General features: G+C 37.3%; 1 protein-coding gene across 1 annotated transcript; it reads right to left on the bottom strand.

Moving 5' to 3' along the window:
* Positions 1 to 931: 931 nt before the first annotated feature.
* On the bottom strand, positions 932 to 13,912 carry LOC119487177 (probable E3 ubiquitin-protein ligase HERC3). The gene is made up of 23 exons (XM_037767859.1): positions 13,639 to 13,912; positions 13,413 to 13,530; positions 13,005 to 13,081; positions 11,728 to 11,949; positions 11,544 to 11,635; positions 10,561 to 10,691; positions 9,103 to 9,227; positions 8,767 to 8,843; positions 7,745 to 7,863; positions 7,597 to 7,656; positions 7,405 to 7,510; positions 7,086 to 7,281; positions 6,455 to 6,603; positions 6,193 to 6,309; positions 5,974 to 6,072; positions 5,013 to 5,144; positions 4,731 to 4,871; positions 4,417 to 4,586; positions 3,958 to 4,021; positions 3,078 to 3,148; positions 2,785 to 2,968; positions 2,580 to 2,676; positions 932 to 1,868 (listed from the first exon to the last, which is right to left on the bottom strand). The coding sequence occupies exons 1-23, from the start codon at positions 13,856 to 13,858 to the stop codon at positions 1,648 to 1,650; spliced, it is 2,988 nt and encodes a 995-aa protein (XP_037623787.1). The 5' UTR covers positions 13,859 to 13,912; the 3' UTR covers positions 932 to 1,647.
* Positions 13,913 to 14,224: the final 312 nt, after the last annotated feature.

The raw sequence follows: 14,224 nt of genomic DNA, 5'->3' as shown, positions 1-14,224 counted from the left end.
GGACATACAGACAGCAGCAACAACATATATAAACAAAAAAAAGGAAACATAAGAAAAAGAAAAGTACTACCCGTTGTAATAGTGCAGTGTCAAGAGAAGTTCATATTCATATACATTCATATTCATATACATTCAACCAACCTCATGTATAGATATATATACATACAGTACATACATATGTCTATATCTACACGCGCATTCATATACATATCCACTTAGACACATTCACTTACACAATTATCTATTCTATTATACAGACAAAAAAAGGGACATATTTACATCCCTTTAGTTCACCTTTATCGACATTATTCATTTATTAATTTAGTTTAACTCCAATCCTCACCCTGACTCAAAGTATCCCACCCACGCTCAAAAATTATATTCTGTTCTTTATTTCTAAATATTTATTCATATTGAATAATTTCTATAATAAGCCTACTATTTAGATATACTGGTGACCTCATCATGTAGCCTAAATGTAAGTTTTTTTTCTGTCTGCTATTAGCCTATTTCCAAGTCCATTTATTTGATCTGATGTCACATGTAACATCACCTCACACTGATATTCACACTCTTGAACTGGCTGGCTTGAAAGTCTTTTTGTTGTTACATCTACTGCAGGTTTTAAGGCTTGTTATATAGAAAAGTCTGCACTGGTCTGCTGGATGAGCTCATCCTAGTTGCTCTTTGTCTCATCTAACCAGAAAACCTGCAGAATAATGGGGCCATCTAGTGGTCTCTTTCTTTCTTTCTTTCTTTCTTTCAATATCTATCTGCATCCCCCACACACTCTGGCTCAATAGTGTTTTAGTTTCTCTCTTTCTCATACATGCACACACACTCACACACTTTTCAGACCAAAGGAAACAGAACAACAAGAACAAACACAAGGTTGATGGGCCCAACAAACACCAGACTATTAACCAGGAGATCCATGTTCCAGACCGTTGTTGACTGGCGTTTTATTTTATAAGTTACGTTAGTGACATTTGTTTGTTAGTGACAAGTTATTTCTGTACATGTTTTACTTAGTTCACATACTTATTTTAAGCCCAACCATGACGTTTTCCCTTACCCTAACTAAGTGGTTTTCCTGCCTAAACCTAACTGCGGATGTTTACATGGTGAACAAAGGACACGCGAAAAGGCTAAAATGCGTGCTCATGACAAGTGGAATGTCCGTGTAATGCCGTGGTATTAAGATGCCTTCCTGTGAGACCGGGTTGGAATTCTTGAGTTATGGCCAAAAACGTGTTTCGTGAGGTTACAGTGACCTTGACCTTTGACCACCAAAAATCAGTTCATCCTTGAGTCCAAGTGGACGTTTCTGCCAAATTCTAAGAAATTACCTCAAGGCGTTCCTGAGATAATGCAACATAACATATTAATAAAAATAAAAAATCACATATAATTTCAAAGTGCCTTTTGTTATGCTGCTACACCATAGAGCTGCTGGGAAGGAATGTCTGCAAATGCTGCTCTCTGGTCACTCGTTTTAAAATACCCTTACAATGTCAAGTCATGTGCATTCAGTACAGTGATTTAGTTTTAATCCTGAAGCAGCGCAGGAAAGCTGATCCTAAAGTAAAAACCTTTCTCAGCACTGATACAGTACACGCTCGTTGTCCAGCAGCTGTGGATCCACCATCACATGGAGAATCCTCTCTCTGTTATCAGGGCCTCCGTCAGCCTGTCTCGCATGATCTCCTTGGATGAGTATAAGGGCAGGTACAGAATAGAGTGACATGTCAGAGCCCTAGGGAAGTGCTGATCGTAGCTCTGACCGCTCTGGAGTTGTGTCAGTCGAACCTGCATCTTGACCTGGTCCATGCCAAGAATAGGAACCCTCCTAAAACCAGTCAGGAACCCTGAAGAACACCGGTGGAGGGAAAGTAGGGATCTTCAAGTTACTTTTTGTTTGTGTTTGTGCATCAGCATCATCTACTTAGCCATAGCAGCTATACCAGTTCCTTTGTTTATTCATTTAAACAACAACTAATGATGTTAATGATGGCTGCATTCTACTGAGGTGTTCAAGTTCTTGTGCCCTGTTTCTGTCCATGCTGGCTTACTGGGACGCTGGGAACAGAGTCATTTTAATATTATTATTTACATCTGTACCTCCTGCAGCCCATTCTCCCTAAGAATTACTGCCATAATGGACAGTTCTGAAGCACACAACACCAAATGCCAACCTTCAGTCAAAGGTGTGCAGGTAAAGCCATAGATATATTGATAAGAAGTGAAACCATTGTAACATCAGCGCTCAGCAGAATAAAACGTCCGCCTACAAAGTATAATATTTAAAGTCTCTACCGCAGCGCCATCTAGCTGCTGTTGTCAAAAAAGCAAGGGAGTTTTGTCTCTTTGCTTCTATACTCTTTGGGTAAAGTGGGAAACTGCCCCAGGGCCCCAGATATACCTACAACATGAAATACGTCTTCCTGTTGGTCTTTTCCCCTCCACTACAATTAACCATAATGTTGTTTGTGAAAAATCTTTTTCAAAGGCTCACATATTACTTGTTCGGTTAAAGGCTTCCACAATGAAAAGCTGTTAACATTAGGTTAAATACTTACAAAGAAAATCTTTCCTCTGGTCTTCAGTGAGTTCATCAAAAACCTCCCAAAACATCTGTATGGTGGGGTAGCCGACACGAAGTTCCATCACTGCGTTCTAATTTAAGTAATAAAAAAAAGATAAATGTCATAGTAATATCAAGCATGTGAAGATGTGGTGACTCAGTTATAGTGAAAACAAGAGGAGCTGTGTTTAGGACTGTACCTGTTTCAGCTTTGCCCAGTCATAGACGTCTTGGCCCACCAGCACTCCCTGCAGCTCCGCTGGCCGAAACAGCTTCACCAAATCCTGGTCACACACCTGGAAGAAGCCTCGCTTGAACTCCTGAAACACACCCTCCACTGATGCGTTGAAGGCATGATCCACATAGGCATCCACAAACTCCTGCCTATTTAGAAGATTAAAGTTTAAATTCAACAAACATTTCTCTGAGACAGAGCTGATACGGGTGCAGCTCACATACGACAACTTAGATTTAAATATTTTTAAAGTCTTACTTATTTTGACCCGTCACTGTTTTTCCAGGATTTTGGGGGTCAAGGTCAACGTCTGCCCGATCCCAGTTAATCTGTTGATCGATTATGAAAGAGAGGAGGTTAGTGGTATTACTGCAAAACCTTTGGAATACTGTAAGAAAGATAAACGAGACGAGGGCTGTCAAAGTTATCGCGATAATAACATGATAATAACGCAATAATAACGCAAGCAGGCTCAGTTTTAAAGCTAAAGTGGAGATACTGGCATTATATGAAACTAGACAACCTGAGGAATCCATTGGTACCAACCATGTCATACTAGCTTGTTGCTAAGGCGGCTAAATAACGCTCCAAACTGGCATGGCCATTTTCAAAGGGGTTCCTTGATCTCTGACCTCCAGATATGTGAATGAAAATGGGTTCTATGGGTACCCACGATTCTCCCCTTTACAGACATGCCCACTTTATGATAATCACATCCAGTTTGGGGCAAGTCATAGTCAAGTCAGCACACTGACACACTGACAGCTGTTGTTGCCTGTTGGGCTGCAGTTTGCCATGTTATGATTTGAGCATATTTTTTTATGCTAAATGCAGTACCTGTGAGGGTTTCTGGACAATATTTGTCATTGTTTTGTGTTATTAATTGTTTTCCAATAATACATATATACATGCATTTGCATAAAGCAAGCATATTTGCCCAATCCCATGTTGATAAGAGTATCAAATACTTGACAAATCTCCCTTTAAGGGATTTGAGCAGATAAAACATGTGATTAATATACTATTAATTGCTATTAACTATGGACAATCATGCGATTAATTGCGATTAAATATTTTAATCGATTGACAGCCCTAAATGAGGCACATTATTGGCTATCCTTTAGAGTAAAACACCAACCAAAAAATCCATTTCCAGGTCTTCTAGGTCATCATCTTCATAGTCCAAGACATACTGCAGACTCCTTAAAAATAGTAAAATAAACAGTATTTACAATACTCAGTAGGGCTGCACAATTGATGAAATTTTATCGAAATCGCAATATGGTCTACTGCCATTTCCAAATTGCAGTATTTGTTAAAATCGCAATATTTTTTAAAGGTGAAATGTGTGTCAAAATACCATTTTAAATGACATATTGTGGTGCTGCAATAATCACACACCATAACCATTTTAATATGTTTTTCAATGAAAATTAGAATAATGATGTAAAAATCATCATTCCCTCTAATATCGCAAATCATATCGCAATCACAATATCAGTCAAAATAATTACAATTAGATCCCTATTTATCCCTAATATTCAGGCATCAATTTAAAATTCCAAATTTCTATTACAAATTTTAGATGAACACTGACTTTCCAACACCTGGGCTGAATTCCATCATATCCTCCATTGTCGGCTCCACACCGAGCAGCTTCTTAAACAGAGCCACTGGGAAGGGTAAGTGTATGATGCTCTTGTTGTACAAGGCCAGTCCACACAGAAACCCAAACAGGAAGAAGTATTCCTTGTCCACCTCTGTTGCCTGTATTGATAAAAATAGAAACAATAAAAATGTATGTTGACTGCATATTGCTCCGTTGTTGCATATCATCATCAGCAGGAACTCCAATCCCTGAGTCTATCACTTAATGGTCAATGGTTACTGTATGAGGATTTAGAGTCTTACTGTGGAGGGGAACCATGCCAGCGTTTCGGAGTCGTTGAACATGAACATCCCAAATCTGGTTGACACTATTTCGTGAAACAAGTGGTAAAAAAGGTCTCTTTTGTAGACATCTGTGACCTCTGGGTCCTCATCGAAATAGACCTGAGAGACAAAAAGTTATAATTCTTCCTGTTAGGTGGACGCTTAGGTGAGAGTAAGAAAATAATTATAAGATAGGCTACAAATATAAGTACAAAAGAATTTGGCTATGTTTCAACCATCAGGTCAAAACTAAATATTTACCACAAGTGGTTTCTTGAAGGCGCTCTGATGAGCACCAGCCAGCTGTTTGAAGGTGCCTTCCAAAAGTGACGCTCGCTTCAGCTTCAGTTCAAAAAAAGGACTTGGCAAAACCATCTTAGCCTGGTGTTCTTTCTACAATACAATTCAAAATTGTTTTAATTATTATTAAAGCTGCATAATTGTTTTTGACCACTTGGAGGCAGTCAACAAGCTGTAAAAACAACAAGGACTTATCACCATAAAGTTGTTATGGCAAACAGTTACCTATTAACACATTCAGCAGACAGAGCATTATTATCAGCCTTATTTTCTATTATTATTACTGCTATTATTAGTAGTATTTTTCATTAAATTAGTATTTAGTATTTCACTTTATGATAATCACATGCACTTTTGGGCAAGTCATAGTCAAGTCAGCACACTGACACACTGACAGCTGTTGTTGCCTTTTGTTTGTGTTGTTAAATGATTTCCAATAATAAATATATACATACATTTGCATAAAGTAAGCATATTTGCCCACTTCCATGTTGATAAGAGTATTAAATACTTGACAAATCTCCCTTTAAGGGATGTTTTGAACACATAAAAAATGTGCGATTAATTTGCGATTAATCGCGATTAAATATTCTAATCGATCGACAACCCTAGTTTGGATGAGAATGCATTGGAATAATAGGTGCTTTGGAACATTTGAGCCTTCCACACATCTACATTGACAAAAAAGGATTTGAGGGCGTAAAAAACGCGTCATGTGACCGCTTTAAAATGAGACTGCTAACATAAATAGGTTGTCAGTTTAAAATCTTTGCCACTTTGTTAATGTGATAGGACACCCACTTTCTAACAAACTATACATGAAGTGCAATAACTATGAATGTTGATTTATTGGCGATTTCCTGACGACCCTGGCAATATTATTTCAATGGTTTGGTTCCCATAAGTTCCAGGCTCAAGTTACCTGAGTGTTTAAGGCATAGATGTCAAAAGCCATTTTCTTTGATTTCAGATCCATCACAAATGGGAAGTTAAAAAGGAGGAGTGGCTGATTATCCATGTCCTGAAAAAAGAGCATATCAGTCATTTACTCACAAAAATATAGCCTTGATTACCACTGATTGTTTTTAAGTGACTAACAAGGAGAGAAGGAGAAACTAGTATTTTGTTAATAGTTTGTTACCTTGACGTTTGCCATTGAACGCCAAATCTGCAGATCCTCTTGAAGAATCCTTTGGCTAACCTCCAAACCGAACGTTTTTTCTGGGATTCTCTGACGTCCTGCAAGCCTGTTATTGGCCTTTAAAGCCGATATATTTAGGTAGAGTTAATTAGGTGGAAGATTGTTAGGAAATAGAAAACATTCTTTGTAGAAAAGGTGAGTAAGATTACGTCTGGTTTGGTTTAAAATTCATAGGAAAAATAACAAGACAACTGATACTAACGTTGTACATATGCTGGAGGACTAGTAGCAGGTTTCTGACTCCAGAGTTGTGAGGATCAGGCTCAGAGGACAGGATCACTGAGAGGGCCCGCTTCCACGCCTTCACATGTTTAACCATGATGGAGGACGGCAGTGAGGACCACCAGTCCGCTGAAGAAGACAACATGGAGATGTGCAGACATTAATGTCAGTGAGCATTTAATAATTGAGCAGATGTCCCAGATATGTCTGGATTGTGCCACCAGAATCATTATTGATAATTATCAGACTTTACTAGTCTTAAATGATAATCAATCAATAAATTGATCAACTAAAAATGCTTTTAATGAATGCCTTAAAGGTCGAGTGTGTAGGATTAGGAAGCATATAGTGGTGTGGTTGCAGATTGCCAATTTATATACTCTTTGGTAGATATGAAGGGCTCATTCTAAGCTAACGAAAACACGGTTCTTAGTTTCAGGTGATTATACACTAATTCATTCAGAGCACAGTAACAATTCAGAAAAATTGAAAAAACCCACTATTTCCCTCCACTTCCACCCCTAGTTACTTGTCTGATGAGCACACCATCACATGATCCTATGATTGAAGTTAAATGAATCAATCATTCAAACAGTTATTTCTCACAGTACCTATGACCTGGAGGCTTTCAGCAGAAAGTCTTTGCACGGCAGCAGCGACCGCCTCAGCGAGCTTTGTGCTCGGTTGCAGTTGGCGTCTCTGGATCACATGCAGGAGCTCATTGAGAAGCAGGAAGATCCTCAGCCCCTCCACTCCCACTGGCCTCTCATCAAGAGAGGGAAGCATGTGCAGGACAGTAGCCTCAACCTGTTGAGTACATATTAGGTAATAACTGAGTATTACTAAAAGGTTTTGAAAGTAAACTTCCCACTCTTCCCTGTTAATTACTGATCAGATACCAAATATATAGTGTAACATTTTGTTTCGTACCTCTGCCAAGACATCATTCTTTTCCGCCAGTTTCTCAAAAGCAAGTTGCGCAACTGACAAGTTCAAGCCGGAGTACTTTGGCGAGGTCTGGAAATGTTTATCTTTGCTATGAAGACAAAAAGTGAAGGTCAATTTTAATGTAATTCACCAGATGCGAAGAAATGAAGATCATCAAGCACAGATGGTGTTTACCTTTGGTCAAGGAAGATTTGATTCATACGGGAGGCAGAGGAAAACGTCCTGTGGATTTCCCTGTGAGGGTTTCATATGGTTATACAGTGTTAATAGGTTTGGTCATAAAAAAAATTATATGTAGTAACTGCTACTGCATTATACTTACTGTTTGATCTTTTTCAATGGTTTTGAAGCACATTTAGAGACCAATTTGTCAATCATATCAACAATAGAGTCCTGTGTTACATTGCTGACACTCTCAGTGTTTGACTCCTCATGAACTTCCTGTGAAAGAAACAAGAAAGAGTTAAGTAAATTGATAGTTAATAGTTATTTTACAGTTAACAAACAATGCAATTATAATAACGTTTACTAATTATTAATGATGTAATTTATTTTATTTTATTATTAGTTTGTGTAATGTGAAATAATTAGTTTATAAATTCTATATTATATCATAGATGATAAGAGACGATAATTACCTTCTGATTACATTAGTAAACTATTTATTGACAGTTTATTGTTAAAAACATTAAAACGTTTTATATACTATATTATTTATTTGTTAGAGATTACCAAATGATTTGTAATCCTTAAAGAAATCATTTGTAAAACATCTATTAACATTACATAGATAGATGGACCAGAAACCAATTATTAACCATTGATAAACTATTCACTATCCATCTAAAAACTGTTTATAGATGCTTTAGAAAGTATTCATTACCATTTAACAAGGAATTATAATTATCAGTTGCAACGTTATACTAGCCATCCAAATAATATTTATAGATGGTTTACAAATCAGTTATTAACCATTAACAAAGTGTTACAAATATCTATCTATGTCATGTTCATGTTTTGTTTTGCAAACAATTTCTTTTACAAATAATATCTTAATCATTGATAAATACTTATATAGTACATAAAATAAATTGTGCACTTATTATTGTAGTATTATTAATAATTAGTTAACATTATTAATCATCTTATCATTGTTTGTTAACAGTAAAATAACTATTAACTAAGTCTAATTAACTATCAATTTACCATTTATAAATGATGGTTATTATAAAGTGTTAATGTTGAAAAATGAAAAAATGACTTTACATGAATAAATAATTGGGGTAAAGTTATTATTACACCTTCCACAATTATGATCTGTACTGTATGTATATGTGTTGGTACCTGAACAGACGTGCACGTTGCAAACGAACAGTTTCCTCCTGCGTAGATGTTTCTAATTATAGGAACATCCGTGGTGTCTGGAAAGATAATAAAAAATTAAAGCTGCAAGCAGCGATGAATGGGCCCTTGCATAATCCCGCACGTCAGGGTACTGGCAAAACGCCGATGGACTCGGCCAGGCACAATGAAACCAAAACTCTGTTGAGTGAAATGACACCTCCCAAGACTCTACAACAAACGGTTTGTGAGTTATGAAAGGGTGCGTATCTAATGTGTAGGGGGCGGGGATAACCCATATAAATGAAACAGGTTCAGTTACTTTAGAAATATAGCTACCCTGTGTCAGTTGGACTGGTAGCGGCACCGACGGATGACTTTCCTCTCCATGTCCCAGCTGCCCCTGCTCTCCGCACCCAAAGGAGTAGACCCTCTTGGAGTCTGTCAACACTAATGTGTGATGTCTGATTGAAAAAACAATATAGCACAAACAATATTTAATGTCAACGAAGATGCTTTTTCATCAGTTTTGCAGTATAATAATAGTGTAGTAGTGTAATAATCTCTCTATTGTTGTGGGGCATGATCTAAATGTGAAATGCACAGAAATGCAACAACCTGAGATTATGAGCCAGTATCTGAAAGTTGTAGTCAAATGTTGAATTTCAAACAGGAAGAAGCAGTCACAAACCTTTCCTGTATCCTGAACTTATTTAAAAAATGTTAAGATATAAAGCCTGATATTCAATAATATTGTCACAGAGCTTCACAAAATTTGACTGCTGTTCTCTTTAATTGTTCTCTGTGAATTTGAAGTGTTCAAAGAGGTCTGGCAAACTGATTAAAAAATTATATTTATTTGTGGCATTTGTAAGCAAAAACAGTCACAATTCAAAAAAGAAATCAAAAGATGCTGGAACTGCATTGCCGATGAACTAAATTGGAGACGTATGCTCATTTTTTAAAATTTTTTAGTAAATAGCCTACAACTACATTAAATTCTGTTGATGTCATGCTACTGGCGCTACAAGCTACTGGCTGATAGCCAGTTGTTTGAGAACAGAGACATTAATACATCCACCACGGTACAGGTTTACAGCATACAGCCCATGGTGTATTGTAAGATCATAAAAGTGATGAATTACAGCCAATATATCCATTATTATAGCCGGATACAAGTAGCAGGAAGCTGGCAGAACCAGATATGTCATATGAGCGTGCAGGGCGATGCAGTCCCGTGGGTCTGATGCACGTTCATTATGTTGAGGAAAATAACTCTGGATTCAGCTATCAGTGAATTTTACAACTTTTAAGACATAATGATTTAAATGTAGGATATTTAAGTGTTCATACTGGTAAGTTGATTTACTTAAAAAAAAATTATCCTCTGATTTACAGACGTCTCTTTATTCATCCATGGCCATAGACTCATTGGCGTTTTCAGTCCAAAATGGCAGCAGCACTACCGCAGCGCCATCTAACGGCTGTTGTCAAAAAAGCACCGGAGTTTCACCACTTTGTTTCTATACTCTTTGACACCACTGCAACTCGCTGGGTTTGTCAACTACACAGAGTTCAGCGGCACTGCTGACATCACAACCTTATGGAAGTACTGACTCATTTAAAAACACAGTTTATGAATACGGGCTGTTTGTATTTCTCCGTGCACTGAGCGTTTTATATAGCACCTAGACCTGCTTCATAGTAAAAAAAAAGACACGGAAATCTCACTTTCTACAATACGGGTCCTTTAAAGTGTATAATGTATATACTGTATAATAATGTAATGTACTGTACCGTCCACATGCAATCTTGGTGACCTTTGCCCCCCAGAGCTCTGCAACAAGCCGAGGTCGTAGATCATCGCTGAATGAGTTGTGCCCAAGCTGTCCATATTGACCAGAGCCAAATGTAAACACTGCACCATCCTGAGGAAGCAACCATATAACATTTTTTTTTCTCTCAAAATGCATCTATCAATAACATTTTTTAATCTCGCCTCTGCTCCCAAATAATTCTTAAGGCCGGTGTACAATAAATAATAGTCGAATAGTATGATTTTACATTTTTTTACTGACACAGAATTGCTCTGGATAATCCAACCGTCCCCGTTGAATTTTATGAAGGACAGAACCTGCCAAATTCAAAAATAAATAAATAAATGACTCAATAAATAAATTAGGTCATTAATTGTAGCGAAAATAATATAAAAAATAAATGTAGCCATCAATGAATTGATAAAATGTGACATAAATTGAACATTAAAATTAAAATTTAAATAAAAGGGGAAATTAAACAGAAGATATAAGGAATACAAGGGAATACATAAGGGAATTAATACAAAGATAAATAAATAAAGAAGCAAATTAAAACAGAAATATCACTTTATGTCACATTTTATCAATTAAATAATGGCTACATTTATTTTTAATATTAATATGTTGCTACATTTAAAGACATATTTAGTAAGTTAGTTAGTTAGCTAGTTAGTAAGTTATCGAGTCATTTATTTATTTTTGATTTTGGCAGGTTCTGTCCTCCATAATGTTTGTCTGTCAGTGCTTTGAATTCCTAAATGCATATTTTCTTTCATCAGTGAGTAAAGTTAGACCGCCACAGCAGATACATACTGTACAGGTGGAATGAGCTCAGAAGTCAAATTACCAGATTCCATCATTTCAGTGTCATTTGTAGAACTGTTTGCTCTTATACATTTTTAGACCAGTGATAAGTGTGGTAGGATATAACATCAGAGTGTTAGACTGCGTTCGTTGTCTAACCTTTGTCAAAATGGCAGTGTGGTCCTTTCCACAGGAAATGTGAATGGTTTTCTTCATGTTCAGGTAATGAAGAGGAGTTGGTGTATGTCTGTCTATAGAAAAGAAATTAACATTCAGCTTTACATGTAACAGAAACAGTATGTATTTTAATACGTGTAAGATATAATGACTACTTTTTGTTTACCTGTTGTGTCTCCCAGGCCGAGCTGTCCACAGTGGTTTCTGCCCCAGCCGAACACACCTCCAGAGACAGAGAGGGCGAAGCTCTGCTCTCCCCCTGCAGCGATCTGGACCAGGGGAATCGCTGACAGAGATCGGAGGTGTTGGGGTGAATTGGCGCCGGGCTTCCTCTTCCCCAGACCCAGCTGGCCCCTGGAGTCCTGGCCCCACGTATACACCTGACCATCTGTGGAGAAATCACCAGGACTTTCCTCACATGTTTGCATTTTGCAAACCACATTGTAATCCCAGCTGTTTTAATTGCTAAACAGATTTTATAATTATTATTATTATTATTATTAAGGGCTGTCAAAGTTAACGTATTAACGCAAATTCGTTCTAACGCTACTAATTTCATTAACACAACTTGAGATTTTTAGGATCAGTTAAACCTAAAGAATCCATTGGTACCAACCAGCTTGTCGGGAGGGAGGCTAATCAAACACTCCAAACATATGCAAAATTTTGGCGAGGAAAATCTGGTATGGCTATTTTCAAAGGGGTCCCTTGACCTCTGACCTCCAGATATGTGAATGAAAATAGGTTTTATGGGTACCCACGAGTCTCCCCTTTACAGACATCTACAAGACAGCTGTTGTTGCCTGTTGGGCTTGAGTTTGCCATGTTATGATTTGAGCATATATTTATGCTAAATGCAGTACCTGTGAGGGTTTCTGGACAATATTTGTCATTGTTTTGTGTTGTTAATTGATTTCCAATAATAAATATATACATACATTTGCATAAGGCAAATTATTATCCACATACATTTGCATAAAGCAAGCACATTTGCCCACTCCCATGTTGATAACAGTATTAAATACTTGACAAATCTACATTTTAAGATACATTTTGAACAAATAAAAAATGTACCATTAATTTGATTAATCACGATTAACTATGGACAGTCAATCACAATATTTTAATCGATTGACAGCTCTATTATTATTTCTATTATATCGTACTTGGCCTTTATCTCAGCCACTGTTGGACTTTGAGTCAACTTTTACTATCCTGTGTCAACACTGGCTGAGGTGTATTTTTCCACCCAGTCAACACAACAGTCTTCACTACAGCACTGGTAGTATGTATGCGGGTAAAATGGATTGATTTCAGTTTATTGCCTATAACTCTCATAGCATTATTTTAGCATTTTCTGTGTTTGTGTCTAGACCTAAGGAAGAGTGGCCATGACTCTAGCTTTCAACATGTACATTAGTAGCAGTTTACACTTTACTGTACCTTTGGTCAGGGCAACTGAATGCTGGCTCCCACAAGCAACCTGAGATACCGGTATGTTACACAAAGCTGCCAGAGGCCTGAGAGCACCGGAAACACAAAAGAACATAGCTCAAACACGTAGTCATCAAGATTCAAGAAGATTCAAGCTGTTTATTGTCACACCGGTTATACAAGTACAATAGTGTGAAATACTTTTTGCTGGGGAGCTCCATTAAGAAAACAGTAAGCAATAATAATATACAGTATAATAATAAAGGAAGTACTTGGTATATGGTAACTATAGAAGCAAATATATATCAGAGCTGACTAACATGAATCCAAATGAAGATTTTGTAAGAGAAATATGCACCATTTTACACATTGTGTTGCACATTCAGGACATTGATTGACAGCTTAGTGTCTCCTTACCTTGGAATATTACTGTGAGTTGTGTCCACACAGAGGACTTTTCCTCTGTCAGACAGCAGTGTGACCACATCATCACTACAACTCACAGCCTCTATCTTCTCTTTACACTTCACAAACTCTGAAAGAAACACAGCAGGAGTCAAACAATGTGATGCAGGAGCTGCTTCTACTGTCAGTCTGTCATCATTAAACACAGGTAGAAACACAACATATGACTGATGCTCACTCTGTTTTCCTCTGACTCTTGTCCCATCTTTGCTCTCAGTTGTGCGGATGATGAACACGTCTCCATTAGTTTTGACGAAGGCGAGCACGTTGTGAGCTGCTGACAGATCCGTGATGTGATAACTGAGGTTTAAATGATGAACCAGATCATCACCTGTTGAGGTAATTGAGCCACCTGTCAACCTAAAGCCCTGCTGGGAGTCCTCTCCCCATGAATACATGTCGGTGAAGTGTCTCTGGTGAACCGTCAGCTGCTTTTTATGACTCAGCTCTGTCAGTCAGAAACGAAACTTGCTGCTGTGAGCAAAGGAAAACGAAACTAAAAACAAACATGATGAAACGAAAGTAAAACACCCAGTGAGTCAGAGGCAGGAGGGGCTTTACAAACTGAATCCTGTCAACTTCTATCCCTATTTAGTTTGAATTACAGCTGAAACAATTAGTTGACTTATCGATTAATTGATAAAATAGAAAAATATTATGCCTTAATATTATCATTTATCAAGCAAAAATGAAGATTTAGCCTGCTGCTTTTCTATGGGCAGAAATATTTGTCACTAGAAACTGAATTTGAATCGTTTATATTT

This window comes from Sebastes umbrosus, chromosome 4 (genome assembly GCF_015220745.1).
Source record: "Sebastes umbrosus isolate fSebUmb1 chromosome 4, fSebUmb1.pri, whole genome shotgun sequence".
In the NCBI taxonomy this organism is placed as follows: domain Eukaryota; kingdom Metazoa; phylum Chordata; class Actinopteri; order Perciformes; family Sebastidae; genus Sebastes; species Sebastes umbrosus.
This window is presented reverse-complemented; position numbering and strand designations above follow the sequence as displayed.